Source organism: Capsicum annuum, chromosome 12 (assembly GCF_002878395.1).
Source record: "Capsicum annuum cultivar UCD-10X-F1 chromosome 12, UCD10Xv1.1, whole genome shotgun sequence".
Classification (NCBI taxonomy): domain Eukaryota; kingdom Viridiplantae; phylum Streptophyta; class Magnoliopsida; order Solanales; family Solanaceae; genus Capsicum; species Capsicum annuum.
In genome coordinates, this window is record NC_061122.1 from 217,298,169 (window position 1) to 217,314,986 (window position 16,818).

The 16,818-nt window shown below is 32.8% G+C and overlaps 1 protein-coding gene across 1 annotated transcript; it reads left to right on the plus strand.

Annotated features, from left to right (window-relative positions):
- Positions 1 to 9,019: 9,019 nt before the first annotated feature.
- Positions 9,020 to 13,623, plus strand: LOC107851852 (triacylglycerol lipase OBL1). The gene is made up of 5 exons (XM_016696953.2): positions 9,020 to 9,398; positions 10,286 to 10,479; positions 10,612 to 10,645; positions 12,084 to 12,706; positions 13,098 to 13,623. Exons 1-5 carry the CDS (start codon positions 9,083 to 9,085, stop codon positions 13,368 to 13,370), a joined length of 1,440 nt encoding a protein of 479 aa, XP_016552439.2. The 5' UTR covers positions 9,020 to 9,082; the 3' UTR covers positions 13,371 to 13,623.
- Positions 13,624 to 16,818: the final 3,195 nt, after the last annotated feature.

The window sequence follows — 16,818 nt, forward strand, 5'->3', positions numbered from 1 at the left end:
TAATGAGTAGAAGATCGTGTTATTTTATATTTTCATAATTTAGAATTGATGGGAAAAAGCATATCTAGGCCTAAGGGCATGGAGTTAAGGTGGATAAAGACACGAGTACTTAACTTTAATCCCAAAAACTATATTATTGGTTGATTATGTGATATTTATGATATTATGTGTTATGTGTCCAAAAGGAGATTGTTGTAAATATAGTATATGAACATGACGTTTTTTGTTTAGTTGTTCTAGTGATGAACCTAGTTGAGTTATAATGGTATTAAGTTGTATGTATTGCGCAATAATAGAGATAATACCCAATTACCCTCCTGAACTATACCCCAAAGGGCTATGCCACACCTCAACTTAAAGGGGGTCCTATTACCCCTGAACTAATTAAAAGTGGAATTTTCACCCCCTTAGTGCCTATGTGGCACATACGTGTGCCTATGTGGACACTTTAGTGTGTTGTGCCACGTAAGTGCCACGTATATGTCACATAGACACTAAGGGGGTGGAAATTCCACTTTTAATTAGTTCGGGGTAATAGGACCCCCTTTAAGTTGAGGTTTGGTATAGCCTTTTTGGGTATAGTTCAAGGGGGTAATTGGGTATTTTCTCTGCAATAATATGATGAGGAAAATTATGCTAAGATCGAATATTGATGAGCATAGTAATATCAAAGGGATAGATGACTTGAATTAGTATGATGATTGTATTATGTGGAAAGAGGCAGAGGATAATGATACACGTGAATGTGCTAGTTATAGGTGGTGATGTTAGAACCCAAATTGTGATATTTAAGAAGATGATGATATTTTTTTATAATTAATGAGTAATTAAGGCTCCAATAGTGACTTATATGCATAAGAATTAAATAGTGATTTATGTTATGATATTCTTGTTTTGATTTTGATAAAAATACTATATCTATTGGATGTCCATGAGAGGCTAAATTGGTGATAATGATGGTTTATTGAATTGTGCCTATGAGTGGCTTATTTGATAATGATAACTCCTTAAAACAATGATATGAATACTTGTTGACTGGTATTCGGACATGCTTGATATTGTTGATATTTGGATTGTTAATGCGTGTATAAAGGATTATTGAAAATTTACTCGATAGAATTATCTTATGACATTAAGTGTACTTATAAATTTCGTACATTGTGTTGTATGTTGTGAGGTTGTGTAAATTTGATCTTGATAATACTTGTTTATGTTGGATCGGGTACCATGCCGGTACGAATATGTATATGTTGGATCAGGTACCACACCGGTACGGATGTGTATATGTTGGATCGGGTATCACGCCGGTACGGATGTGTATATGTTGGATCGGGCACATGCCTGTATGGATGTGTATATATTAGATCGGGTACCACGCCTGTACGGATGTGTATATGTTGGATTGGGTACCACGCCGGTACGGATGTGTATATGTTGGATCGGGTATCACGCCGGTACGGATATGTATATGTTGGATCGGGTACATGCCTGTATGGATGTGTATATATTAGATCGGGTACCACGCCTGTACGGATGTGTATATGTTGGATTGGGTACCACGACGGTACGGATGTGTATATGTTGGAATGGATACCACGCCGGTACAGTACATGAACATAGATTGCTCCCTACAGGTCATGACTATTTGGGCAAAAATAAGTCCCATAGAATGTGTGTACAGATTTGTGTTGAGTCTGTGGATGTTTACAGTATGGTTGATACTCTTGATTGCTATATGACTTGTTTGTGAGCACCGTTTGATTTTTTATTGTTTTATTGTAAGAAGTTTTTGAAAAAGTTTACTTACTAATATTTAATTTACGTTATTATATTCAATTCAGTATTTTCTTAAAATCAGAAGTCTTCTGCATATTTTTAGCTGGGTAGTAAGGGTTCTCCTAGCTACTTAGAATAGTGTAGGTGCCCGCACGATCCGTTAATCTGGGTCGTGACAATTCTATTCTACAAAAATTACTCTATCAAATTATTACGAAGAAGAGAATTGTAAAGGAATTAAAAATTTATCTTATCTGCTACGTGTATTAGCGTGTAATATTCTTTTAGTAAACATTAGTGGACAGGCGTGCGTTCATGTTCGTAGTTATGAGTGCCTTGTCTTGTTGTCCATAGTAGTCATAGTGTTAAATTTGTAGTTTTTTATTCTTGAAGTTTTGTTGATGTCTATTATTTCAGGTAGATCAATAATAGTACTATTGTGTGATAGTTTTGTGCTGTTACTATCTATTGATTTGTTACCATTTCTTGCTTCTTGTACTCTTATTAAGAGTATTGTTTTGTTGTGAGTCGGGATTCTATCGGAAACAATCTCTCTTCATCATGTCTGAAGTAAAGGTATGAACTGCGTACACTCTATCCTACCCAAACACTACTTTATAGAAATATACTGAATATATTATTTTTGTTGTTGTTATCTCATTTTACATAACAATCATTTACTGAACACGAGTTTGAGATATTATATATAATTTTTTGTTTCATTTCCGATCAAATGTCCAATCTGCACAGAAAAATAAATTGAAGTCAGCATATTTCAAACTAATTAATATACTATGTCATACGTTTTTATAGTTGAAATTTATTAGTTTTACAATTTTTTACTTGCAAGGTTTTTGGTTAAAATAAAGATACAAAAATATACGAAAGATCTTATTTGAAGAGAAACTATTTAGTACTAATATTAGAGGCGCATTCAGAACTTAACAGTCGTGTAACGAAATGTTGAAGATAAATTATCAAAAGATATTTAAAAATTGAATATAACAATTAAATTGGATACTAGAATGTATCTCACAATGAATAGAACTGATTTGTTTTTATATTGTATTTTTTTATTTGGAGTAGTCTACTAGATTGGTCGTCAAAAAAGAAAAAGTCGACTACATTGAGGTGATATAATTACAATCTATGACCCATAGGAGTCGTTTGGTACGAGAGATAGGTATAATAAATTCGGCAGAAAATTTGCGAATTATATTATATCTTAACCCAATCACATCTCATGCATCAATCGACCCTTATAGATCAGTTTGATTTATTTAATAAGTCTTATTACTTTGTTATATATCAATTATATAAATAAAATACTATTAAAATTTCTATTATAAGATTTTGCTGCTTAAAGTACCCAAATGAAATTATTTTTTTACCAAAATTTGTTATGTTTATTTTGTTAAAATTAATAGTTTCTTTTTCATGGCAAAATGAAATGGTGAGGTGGGCTGGTCGGGTTGGATTTAGTGGACCCAAGTTTTGATATGGAAAAAGGGGGCCCTAGGATTACAAAAGTCCATAGGTTGGCCTAAAGACATTATTAATCAAGAAGCCCAAGAGCAACACAACAGGAAAACTTACTAAGCAATATTATTGTGGTATTGAACGGGAGCCTTGAAGTAATTGGTAAAATTGTTGTCATGTGATTAGGAGATCAGGGGTTCAAGCCTTGGAAACAACTCTCTGCAAAAATGCAAGGTAGGACTGCGTATAATACACCCTTGTGGTGGGGCTCTTCCCCGAACCCTACTTTGGTGCACCAGATTGTCCTTTTTTTAAAAAATTATGGTGGTATTAGAATTAGGTTCATTTCAATTTCTTGATTTTGACATGGTTCTTCTTATATCATCTTATACAATTCTCAACTTATGAACTAACTTTTGCGGTGAGTTAGATTCAATATCTATTTCTTTTCATAGTGTCAAATATTAATTTGTCCCTTGGCCTTTTTACACATTTCTTGTGCGTCCTCGCACTCATAGTCACATGGGTCTAAAGATTCAATCTCAAAGCAGTACTAAAGACTAGACAAAAGAAGAACTAAAACTAGAATTCTTCGCCCCTCCTCCCCCACTCCCCATACCAAGAAGCAAGTTCAGAACATTAGGATAATGGGGTCAAACAAACTCCCTCTTTTGTTAAGCAAATTTGTATCTTGCCATCAAAAACAGTAATTAATGGTAGTTTGTTAACCTAACATCATGACCTTAGGTTAGGTTACAAAATTTGACATTTTGAAACAATATTATATAAAGGGACAAAACTTGGGTAGACAAGCTAAAACATCATGTGTAACATTATGATTAATTGTCACTTGAAGAAAAATAAATGTGAATCCCAAAAGTAAAATTTTGACTATAATGTTGAAAGTTCTCCCATTCTCCTTGTGAATAGTGTTGGGCCAGAACCCAATGACCAAAGGAGGCTGAAATCGTGTAACTCATAGGTTGATTCAGAATTTTAATTTTATCAATATTGAATAAAAATATAACGTCAATTTTTTTTTTACTACTATAGTTACTATTATACTTGTAATTTGTTCTTTTCATTTAAATTTTTGGACTTTATACATATAGTAATTCAAATTGAAAACAAAAATTTTGCATTATTGTACATAAGTACATCCACCCAAAGGTGATAGAATAGGACTTTAATTTTGTTTTTGTTTTGGAATTAAAGTTGGAATGCTTCTCTCTGGTCTCTTTTCACTTTTTGTGTGTATGGTGGCTATTATTTTTCTCAAAGTGTGCATGGAAATTTCTTATGATGACTGACCATAAGTTTTTCTTTTTGTTTTGTTTCTTATCGAGTGTCCAATATCATGTTGAGATCTCGATAATTTAGATTCATGATTCATAAAACTCAAAAAAGTTATAAAAAAATCAAACGAGTCACGATTTTATTGTCAATGGAAGGGGATTACATTTGAACGGGGAGGACTAAACATGTCCTTGCCTTCTTAGTGAGTGATATATATAAGATGGAACCCAAAAAATTCATATGTTGCGGGACAATAAACAAATACTTTGAGGAGAAATGTTTATTTCATTTTCACGATATGAATTCAAGTCTTTTGATAATAATAAATTAAATCTGACTATATATCACACCATAATTCTTGGTGGTGATTGGGACATACTTCTAAGTAATTGCCAAGATGTTTCTAATGGAAAAATATATTAAATCTAAAATTACTAAGTCAACAATTTCTCATGTACGATTTAACAACCCCAAATACCATCTTGAATTTTTGATTCAATAAGAAATGTCAAGATTTTATGCCTAACAAGTAGTTGCATCCCTCTCTGCCCTATTAAATATTAATTATTGGCACTGGATCTTTTTGTTTCTCCGGACGCCGGAGTTTGGTACCCACATTGAAACCTTGATTAATTTGAATTGCACACTTCAAAACTCATTTTGGGGAGAATTTTCCCTATATTCAGGATTCGAATTCAAGATCTTTGATTAAGGATGAAGTAATTTCATCACTACACCACAACCCTTGTTATGTCACTGGATTTTATTAACTAGTAATATCAATTATCAACTATTTATTGTCACCTTATATATTTTATTCATTATATCAATAAAGTCGATCATATTTTCCCACTATTCTGGACACCTAGAATTCCATTCTGTTCAAAATAAAATAACTGAAATATTAGTACTATTTTGGGTTCCGCAGCTAACTTTGTGAGTCAATAACCATATTGGATTTCCTAAAGAGGAGAGGTATGTTTCACAAATATAATTCTGCCAAAAGGTTAATTCTAAATATACACACATGTAATTATACCCTCTAAATAGATTTACGAGAGAGTTGCCCAGATGATAAATATTCTTCACTTTTAACTCAAAGGTTATAAATTTGAGTCATCATCGGGGAAGCAAAAAAGGATGGAACTCCTTGGAAAGAGTAAAAAAATAATTAGTATTTGATTGTTTTCGTGTTATGAGTAAATTTTTTTCATTTCTATTTCTTTTATGTATTGTTAGGTCAAAAATTTTGAAATATAATTTTTTTTACAAATACAAGTCCTTTAAAAATTAGCAAAATGACTCCCAACTGGAACTATAAAAAAAAAGTCGCACAAGTGATATTGCACATTGACTATATCCGCTTTGCCCTCCGACACACATCATCTTCACCTTAACCTCCACTTTCGTAGCCTCCATCTCCATTACCTCCATCTCATAATAATAATAATAATATATCCAGTATTATCCCACAAATAAAATGCGAAAAAGACCTTGTAGAGGTAGAGAAAAGAAGTATTGATCACCAACTCAAGTAAAGTATAATAAATTAAAATAAGTATGAATCACATTGAAACATAATAAAAAAATTACTTTTAGGATAATTTTTTCTAGTAAGTACTAAACATAAAAAACATATTTTACGAGAAAATTTTTTTCAATAAAACATTTTCATTTTATACCAAACACATCCTTAATCTGTTCTTTTTAACTAAAACGGATATGACTCTTTCCTCCCTTTTTTTTAAAAAATTTTTGTTGTGAGTCATTCGTTCCACTAATAATTAAGATAAGGCACAATAAGGGGTAAAAAGGAAAAAAAAAATGTCACTCTAAGTTTTATTTTTGTTGCGACTTCGTTCCACTAATAATTAAGATAAGGTAAAACAAGAGGTAAAAAGTAAAAAAAAGAAAAATGTCACACTCTAAGTTTTATTTTTGTTGTGAGTCATTCGTTCCACCAATAATTAAGATAAAGTAAAATAAGGGGTAAAAAGTAAAAAAAAAGAAAAATGTCACTCTTAAGTTTTATTTTTGTCGTGAGTCATTTTTTCCATTAATAATTAAGATAAGGTAAAATAAGGGGTAAAAAGTTAAAAAAAAAAAAATGTCACTTACGCTAAGTTATCATATTTCATCATACATATATGTCATGCGTCAACCACCATAAAAGATGAAGCACTATACATTATTGACTTTCTTTGAAATTCTACACTATGACCAAATCGTTTTAGCCTTGATGAAGTCGTCAATCTACCATTTATAATTTATTATAATAGATTAAATTATAATAATATTAAAAAAAAAAAATTGTACTGTTAAATGTTAATATATACAAATTAATTAAACACAATAATTGAAAGTAGCACTTTATAGCTGCTTTTCCTTCTTTGGTGCACTTTGTTTTTAAGATGTCTATCTAAAAACTATTATTCACAAACATCATCGTTGGATTGCTATTATAATAAGCTTCTCCAAAAAGAAAATATTATTCACAAACATCATCGTTGGATTGCTATTATAATAAGCTTCTCAAAAAGTTTTTTCTTAACTCTTTCCTTTGTAAACAAATCTGCTAAAATTACATGTTTTTCATTCAGTGTTCGATACTCGTATTAAAGCCTGATTAATTCGAATTTACCCTATGTAGGATCCATTCGAGGATAGCGCTCCCTACTAAGGATTTTTCATATCCAGGGCTCGAACCCGAGACCTCTAGTTAAGGAAGGAACAACCCCATCCACTGCATTATATCCTTTGATGGTCAAATATGTAGAATTGACTAAGATTGTGGGAAGCTAAAAATATTTAATTTCTTAAAGAAACATTTATTTTATAGAGTTATATGTTAAAAGCGAAACTTTAAAGAAAAAAAAATAGGTGTATTTGAATAATTATAACAAAAATGTTTTGTCAAAAGTTGAACAAAATATATATTGTTTTCAAAATTATAGTATTGACAAGCACGTTTCTTTAAATTAATTATCCAAACACTTGCAAACGACTAATCTCAATTTTATTTTATTTTTTCAAAAAACTCTTCTGACAAAAAATATACCTTTTTTAATTATTTTTTTTAATAATTTGACCAAACAACTAATTTAATTTGTCAGTGGATCTTAAGACCAAAGACAAAGTAAGACACCGCGTGTATTTGGAATTTATTTACGTTAACCCAAACTTTGACAATTGAAAATCTTATATATTTTATTTAAAGATATGGGAAGAGCAGATTATTTATTTATTAAATTATCGATTAGTTTACTAATTCTTCCATTAGGATAAACTGTGTTCCTTAATTGAAAATGTCAGCTCTCTATTAGGGTGTGTTTGGTATGAGAAAAATATTTTTCAATTTTTTTATATTTGATTGATCAAAATTTTTGAAAATAGTTTTTTATTTTTAGAAAAGTAAGTTCTTTAATAATGAGAAAAATAATTCTTCATATAAAAGTTAGAGAAAACAAGCTCATAAATGACAATCTACACTAATTATTGGCTCCTTCTTACACTCCAACATAATCCGTTTCAACCACCCTCAGGCAGAAATGAGTTCAAGATTTAAGCTTTATAAGTTCAATTTAAATTTTTTGGCGTAAAATTCATGATATTTTAAGGTAAATAGTTCATATCTACTGTTTAATATTGTACAATTTTAATATATTTTTATACATCAATTTATATTACGCATTAGAAATACAGAATTCAGAGGAACCCAACCAATACTAGTACCCCCACCACCCCCACCCCTAGTATTTCACTAGATTATAAATAAATATTTTTAAAATAATACTTTTTTATATATTTACAAATAAACACACACCCAAAAAATGAAACAACCTAACTAAAATTTGTAGAAAATATTTTCCTTCATACATCGAGGGTCTACCAAAATAATCTCTCTAGCTAACCTTCGAGGTAGTATAGTAGGAATTGCGTACACTCTATCCTCTCTGAATTCCTTGTGGGAATACACTGTTGAGTTAGAAATTGAGAGGACGTCGTGCAGAAGCTTAAAGTTGCAAATTATGGAGATGATAATTTAGATGACAAAGAAAAACTAAACAAAAAATATAATATTATTGATATGTTTGGCCAATTGACCTACATATTAAAATTAATTTTAAAAACATAAAAATTATTTGAGAGAAAATCTCTCCCTAAACAATACTCCTTTGAGATCTATATTGTGGATACTACAAAATCCAAAACTAATAGAAAAGCGATCTTCTATTTATTCACAAAATCCTAAATAATAAACCTAATAGAAAAGAGATTTTTTCCAACAAGGAAATCTTTTTCCAAGAAAAGTAATTCTAATCCTGGTAGAATATCAGGTAAAGTAGGAAATTCAAGACAAATCCTAACATACACAGGTATGATGCTGTTGTTGTGTTTTCCTTCACACCAAACACACCCTTAGAGACCATACAGCTATATAAATATAGACAAAAATGAGAATATCATGATTATATGATCAAACTATTCATACACATTTCTTCTAAGTTATAACAAGCATTATTTATTCTCTATGGCGAACAAGAATGAAGATATTTGTAAAGATTACTTCGAATTAAAGCCACAAGAAGCTAGTTACTTCGATTTTATTCGAATTTTTTATTCTAATAATTTAGATAAACGTATTTTCTTCAATGTATCGACCGGAGTTGCAACGACGATCAGAGGTTTTCGCCGTCGATGGCTTATTTTTATCTCCATGGTCATGCAGAGATTGTTATTTTTGTTCAAAAATCCCATGGCTAATTTAGGTTCTTTTGTAGAGCTCTTGCAGAATTATCCTTCTTTTAATGGTGGTTTTCTTCAACTTTTCTTGAATATATTACGAGGTATGTAGTTATTTCGATTATTTATTCTTTTTTTCTTTTGATTGTTGTTCAGAGTTGATTTTTCGAATGATCACTACCAAAGATGTGGAATTTTGATGGAGATTTTTAGATGAATACCGTCGAAAATTGGCTGTCGAAACTTAGAAATGTAGAAATTTTTCCTAAAACCATTACGTCGAAAATTTCATACTCTTAGTTGATTACACTGCTTTGAGCGGATGATTTGTCGGAAATGATTTTTTTATCTCTTAAGACCTCACTTGTGAAATTATATTGAATACATGTATTATTATTTATTGCTGTAATCATCTTATTTGAGAACTTTTACAAAGTCTTTGTTTCTGAAATAATGTTTTTAAGTCAAATTAATAGCCTTTCTTGATATTCTTTAAACATGTGGAATAGTTTCTGAATTTTAATTTCTCCACCTTTTCAAATTTTTCTGGTGGAAATTTGTATAATTGCTTTAAACATGCAAGTAAAATGAAGTCAAATGCATGTTTCATGCACACACAAGACATGCATTAATTCTGATTTAGAAATTTGAAATGTATGTCTTCTTTGACTTGCTTTGAATAATATCTATTCGGCTTAATTTTATTTTTTGGATCTCTCACCGCTCTATGTTATTTACATTGGAACCCAATTAAATTCAAATTAGGCTCAAATCCAAAACCTCCGATTATAGGTGGAGGGATCCAACCATTCCACCGCAACCCCATGTTGGTGAAACAAAATTAAGTCGAACAATGAAAATGTCATGATGCGTACATTGCAGAATTATATTAAACTTCTACTTATTTTTTTTTCTTTATGTGTATTGTCTATTTGTAAATTCTCGATATTGTCAGTGTATATAAATAAAATATTTTGCAATATTATTGTAGGAAAAGTTGTAAGGCCGGAAAAGTCATCGGAAAAGTTCATGTCGATGATTGGAAATCTTGATATGAGAGTGGAATTAGACAAGACAATAAAATTTGGGGACAGAAGATATAGTCCACACATATCAATTATGGCTGCTAAATTATCTTATGAAAATGAAGCAGTAAATAGGACAGTAATTCAACATCATTGGCAGGTAAATTATATATTACACTTTATAATGTATGGTTGGTGATTTTTTTTTTAAAAAAATTATAAAGCAATCTTTCCTTTATGGCAAAGAAATTATTGACGAAATATGTACAAATTGTGTTTTTTTTTTCTTCAGATGCACTTCTTGGGGTTGTACAATTTCTGGAATGGTAAGTTGATCTCAGTCTTTCACTCTTGCTAAAGGTATCAAATGACTGGGTTGAACTGAATTTGAATGGATTAAAATTTGAGCGAGTTTAGCAGTATATACACACACTTTACCACGTCCAAGTGCAAATTAAGATAGGATTTCACTTATATATACTGATAGCGTAAAGTTCTTGAGCCGAGGGTCTATCGAAAATAATCTCTCCACCTCTAGATAGTGGGGTAAGTCCCGCGTACACTAAATCTGCTTTGCTTTTTCCAGACTCCACTTTGTGAGATTAGCTATGAAGTTGTATACTGATAGTGTAAAAATCTTTAATATTTTGAATGTATTTTACTTAAAACAGTAGGTTATTTGCTTAATTTTTTAGATCACTAAATTGGTGGAAAACGTAATATGAAATGCAGGTTGGTGGAAAAACAATAACAATTTAGGTAGGTGACCACTGACCGGTTTAAGTTAATTATATAATTAGTAATATATTTCATTTTAGGTGAAGTGATGTCCTCGAAATGCATTACATTGAGTAATTTTATAAGCTAAGTAGTATTTAACGTTATTATTAAGGCAATTAGAACTTAATTAATTAATTAACTAATTAAATAAGCAATGTATTTGGGGGGATTTTCATGTGCTATTAGCTAGCATAAACTATTTTAATACATTGAGATCCGAAAAGTACGTTTTGATCTTTTGCTCCTTTGATTGCAAAAATAGGTGTTGTTTTAGCTCATTCATGTCAGAAAAATAATAAATACAAAATATAATTATATTTTAGCTAGCCTTATAGTACAAAAGAATCATTTATACTATCATTATATACAATCGCCAAACTATATATGGTGAAATAGCTTCAATGGGATCTCCTTCCTCAGCAAAAAGTGTAATGGTATAATAGGTTGAAGAAGTTTGTACACATATACCTAGTTGAATCCTCTTTACATAAAGTAAAACTTTCATCGTAACAGTTCTTAATCCCTTGTTTAAATTTCTGACTCTGCGAGTAATGATATATGTAGATATTAGAGATAAGCATCCAGTACCCTTTGAACTATGACTAAAGTTGTTACGATGCACTCCAACTTCAAGGGTCCTATTACCCCCATGAACTTAGTTTTAGCGTATTTTTATCACCCTTTTATGCTAGCGTGGGACCCCTTTATTACATAAAATGAGACCCACGTTAAAGGTGCCACGTTAGCTAAATCTAAAAAGGCTGACGAAAGATGTCACGTCAGCTAAAAATAATGACAAAAACACACTAAAGTTTAGTTCGGGGTAATAGGACCCCATGTATTACCCCGTGAAGTTGGAGTGTGTCGTAGTAAATTTGATCATAGTTCAGGGGTATAAGATGCTTTACTCTAGATATTAAATTCAAAAAAATGAAAAACAAAGTGAGATTAATTTTTCTTATTCTTTTTTTTTTTTTTTGGCAGCTTACGAGGAACAAAATTCAACCCAAGCCATAATGTTTCAAGACAAAATTGAAGATCCAAATTTAATTGTGGTAGCATTTAGAGGAACAAATCCATTTTATGCAAATGCATGGATTACAGATATTGACCTATCATGGTATGATCTTGAAGGCCTAGGTAAAATCCACGCAGGGTTCATGAAAGCCCTAGGATTACAAAAGCCCATAGGTTGGCCCAAAGATATAGAAGCCCAACAACAAAATAATAGTAGTAAAGTATTTGCATATTACAAAATTAGAGAAGTTTTGAAGAAAATATTGGGAAAAAATGAGAAAGCAAAGTTTATAGTAACAGGACATAGCTTAGGTGGTGCATTAGCAATTTTGTTTGCAAGTGTGTTAATATTGCATGAAGAAGAGTGGTTATTAGATAAATTGGAAGGAGTTTACACATTTGGACAACCAAGAGTTGGTGATGAAAATTTTGGGAAATTCATGATGGAGAAATTGAAGAAATTTGATGTGAAGTATTTTAGGTATGTTTATTGCAATGATATGGTGCCAAGATTGCCTTATGATGATAAGACTCTCTTCTTCAAGCATTTTGGATCATGTCTATTCTACAATAGCCTCTACGATGGTCAGGTAAACTTTCTAATTCGCTCAATGTGATTGCTTTCGGCCAGTACCAAATTCAGAATTTTAAGATAGTAAATGTGGAGTAGTTATAGTAATATTACACTCGCTAGTCTTTCAAGGACTTGGTATGCTTATATGATCGATCTTGATCAATGAAGGAACTAGGATTTCGTTGCACTCACTATTTTCTCAAGGACTTGTTGTACTGATATAAAATGTACTCCTTTCGTCACGAAAAAGAAAAGCTAGTGGATGTTCAATATATAAACATCGGTTTTCAATTTTTGTTAATGAATTTTACATATTCAGAAGCTACATAAAAATTATTTTAGATCATTACAATTATTTATGGACTAAAAGTTTGAATTTAACAGTCTTAATTTGTGATTAATTGCAGGTTTTGGAGGAAGAACCAAACAAGAATTACTTTTCATTATTCTGGGTTTTACCAAAGGTGCTAAATGCTGTTTTTGAGCTAATTAGGGGTTTTATTCTCCCTTGGATTAAGGGAAGTGATTACAAACAAAGCTGGTCTGAGATAATTTTTCGAATGGTGGGATTAATAATTCCGGGATTATCGGCTCATGGTCCAGTAGATTATGTTAATCTTACTCGATTAGGAACTATTCTTCATCTTCCTCAATTACAAGAAAGTCTTAAACATGATTAACTTGTAATTAAATTTGTTCATTTTACTAGCTTAGGATGATGTATAAGTTGTGATATTTGTTGTAGCCATTAGCTTTTACAAAATTCACATGTATTTACCAAATTGTGACATTAATTTAAGTTTAGAAAGAATATAAGTATTTTTGAACAATTTTGTATGATTCATGAAAGATCTCATCGCTTAAGTGAATCACTTAAATTCTGATGAGCGATTACACTTTCTTCAAAGGATGACACTATACATCTACTCGAAATTATAATCTGTGTTCATTATTTGATTGAGCGCGACATGATATGCCATAAGAAAAGAAAGAAACATGTGAACATTGCAAAACTATGCACAACATCACAAAATATATTAGTTTACATATGTAGTAGTGAAATTTACAAGATGTAAGTTTGAAGTATAATAATTTCTACATAGTTCAATCTAAATGGCATCTTACCACCATTCCACCAAAGCACATTGTAGAAGCAAGTCTACTCTGTCAATCAATTTTCAATATACTTCTAATTCGCAACAAAAGAAACAGCGGCCAGCTACAGTAAGCTGAATTATGGTTGGTGATCGGGTCAGCTTGTGCACACTTAGATTGTTGAACTTTCTACCTGCTACCTCCCGTCTCACAAGTATCTAGTAACACTGCCCATCAAACCTTGGTACGATGAGAAGAAATCGCCTAGTGCAAGGTTTTGTTGGTATTAACCTTGCTCTTCGATGGTTTTCACCCAACTTCATAGAAAGGTAGGCCACACCATAGGAATTACAACACATTATAGCCCAAGAGAGAAGGGATCATTATATATACACTGCAGAACTAGTCGGATAAGACTCGTGCAACCTTGCCGTGATTGACAACTGCTAGAGTTGTGACCCAAATTTTGTTGGTCCGACCTTGAAAGTTTCGCGGTATGGACCTTTAGGTTTTTGGGCCTAGGATCTATTTGTCCGCACGTACCATATAAGTGCGATTTAGTGGGTTATTTTCATTATTCAGAAAATCCAGCCTTCTCCAAATTATACTCTCTCCATTATAGTGAAACCTCGTTTGCCTCCGCCCGTGGTTTTTCCCGCAAGGATTACCACGTAAATCTGTGTGTTGTTCTTGATTTATTTTACTTGTGATTTTTTCATACTGTATGAATCCTAAAAGACTGGTATCAAATCCTGTTTGATTGTTTTCTCGGGGATGACAACCATAAAGTATGATATTCTGCTGTTGGATCGCAACACCAGATTTTCGTTATGCAGGTTAAGATGCGGGCTGTGCTCGCGCAGATGGATTTGGACGATGCTTTATTAGGGTTTGAGAAGATGCCCTCATCGTGGACGGACGAGGACAAACGACGTAAGGATCGGAAGGCTCTATCTCAGATACACCTTCATTTATCCAATCAGATTCTATAGGATGTTTTGCAAGAGACCATAGCCGCTGCGTTGTGGTTGAAACTGAAATCACTGTGTATGACGAGGAGCCTAACAAGTAAGTTGCATCTCAAACAACGACTTTATTCCCATCGCATGTCTGAGGGTACATCCTTGGAGGATCACCTATCTGTATTTAAGGAAATCGTCTCTGATTTAGAGACTCTAGAGGTTAAGTACGATGAGGAAGATCTAGGGTTGATTTTGTTATGTTCGCTGCCTGCATCATACGCGACCTTTAGGGATACGATTTTATATAGTCGTGATACCCTGGCGATTGATGAAGTCTATGATGCGTTGTTTTCTAAGGAGAAGATGAAACATCTTGTGAATGGGTCGGAGACTCAAAGAGATGGTCTCATTGTTCGAGGAGGAAGGACTCGTGAGAGGAATTCTGGGGTGATGACAGGAATAGGTCAAAATCCAGAAACAGACACAAAACCTGTAATTTTTGCAAGAAGAAGGGCCATATCAAATCTGAGTGTTGAAAGTTACAGAATAAAGATAAAAGAGAAGCTCCAAAACCAAAGAAAAACCAACCAGAGAAGTCCGGTGAAGTCAGTTTTGTTGAAGATGGTGGTAGTGATGGAGAACTCTTGGTAGTTTTTTTATAGTAACTCCAAACCCTGTGAGGATTGGATTTTTGATTCAGCTTGCACGTTTCATATGTGTCGTAATCGGGATTGGTTTACAACATATGAACAGTCTCTAAAGGTATTGTGTTGATGGGAAAAAACACACCTTGTAAGATGGCTGGTATTGGAACAACCAGGATCAAGATGTTTGATGGGGTTGTGATGACACTTGGTGATGTGCGGTATGTCCCAAACCTGAAGAGAAATCTTATTTCCTTGAATACCCTTGATTCGAACGATTATAGGTACACTGGAGAAGGTGGAGTCCTGAAGGTTACTAAAGGTGCTCTTGTTGTGATGAAGGGACAGAGAACGTCTACAATTTGTATGTCCTGCGAGGCTCTACTGTTACAGGTGATGCAACTGTTTTTACCTCCTCTCTATCAGAAAGTGACGTTGCTAAACTTTGGCATATGCGCTTGCGGCATATGAGTGAAAACGAGATGGTTGAACTAAGCAGGAAAGGACTTCTTGATGGGCAGAGTATTATCAAATTAGAGTTCTGTGAGCACTGCGTTTTTGGAAAGCAGAAGAGATTCAGATTTACTAAAGGCATCCACTCAACTAAGGGCACACTTGATTACATTCATTCTGATCTCTAGGGTTCTACTAGAGTACCTTTTAGAGGAGGCGCTAATTACTTGTTGATTATTATTGATGACTATTCCAGAAAAGTTTGGGCGTTCTTTCTGAAGCAAAAGAATGATGTGTTGCGTACTTTCAAGAAGTGAAAGACTATGATTGAAAACCAGACAGGGAAATAGGTAAAACGCCTTCAGACCGATAATGGTTTAGAGTTCTGTTCTAATGAATTTAATGCTCTGTGCAAGTCAGAAGGAATTGTGAGGCACTTGACAGTTCGTCATACTCCACAGCAGAATGGTGTGGCTGAACGAATGAATAAGACTATAATGGAAAAGGTACGTTGTATGCTCTCTAATGCTGGTTTACCCAGGTCTTTTTGGGCCAAAGCTGTTTCCATAACTTATCTTCTTATTAACCGCTCTCCTTCAGTCGCGATTGATAAAAAGACTCCACAAGAGGTATGGTCTAGTACTCTTGCTAGTTATTCTGATTTGAGGATATTTGGATGTCCTGCGTATGCTTATGTTGATAATGGAAAGTTGGAACCTAGATCTGTCAAGTGTTTATTTATGGGTTATAAGCCTGGTGTTAAAGGTTATAAGCTTTGGAGTCCAGAAAGCAGAAAGGTTATAATTAGCAGGGATGTTGTGTTTAATGAATCTGTCATGCTTTGGGCTCCCTCCGAATCTAGTGTTTCGCCTCCAGATGAGCTTAGTTACATGAATCAGCAAAAGTCAAGCACCCATATTGAATTACAGATTGGAGTAGAGTCTACACTAGTGCCTACTTCTCAGTCTACCCCG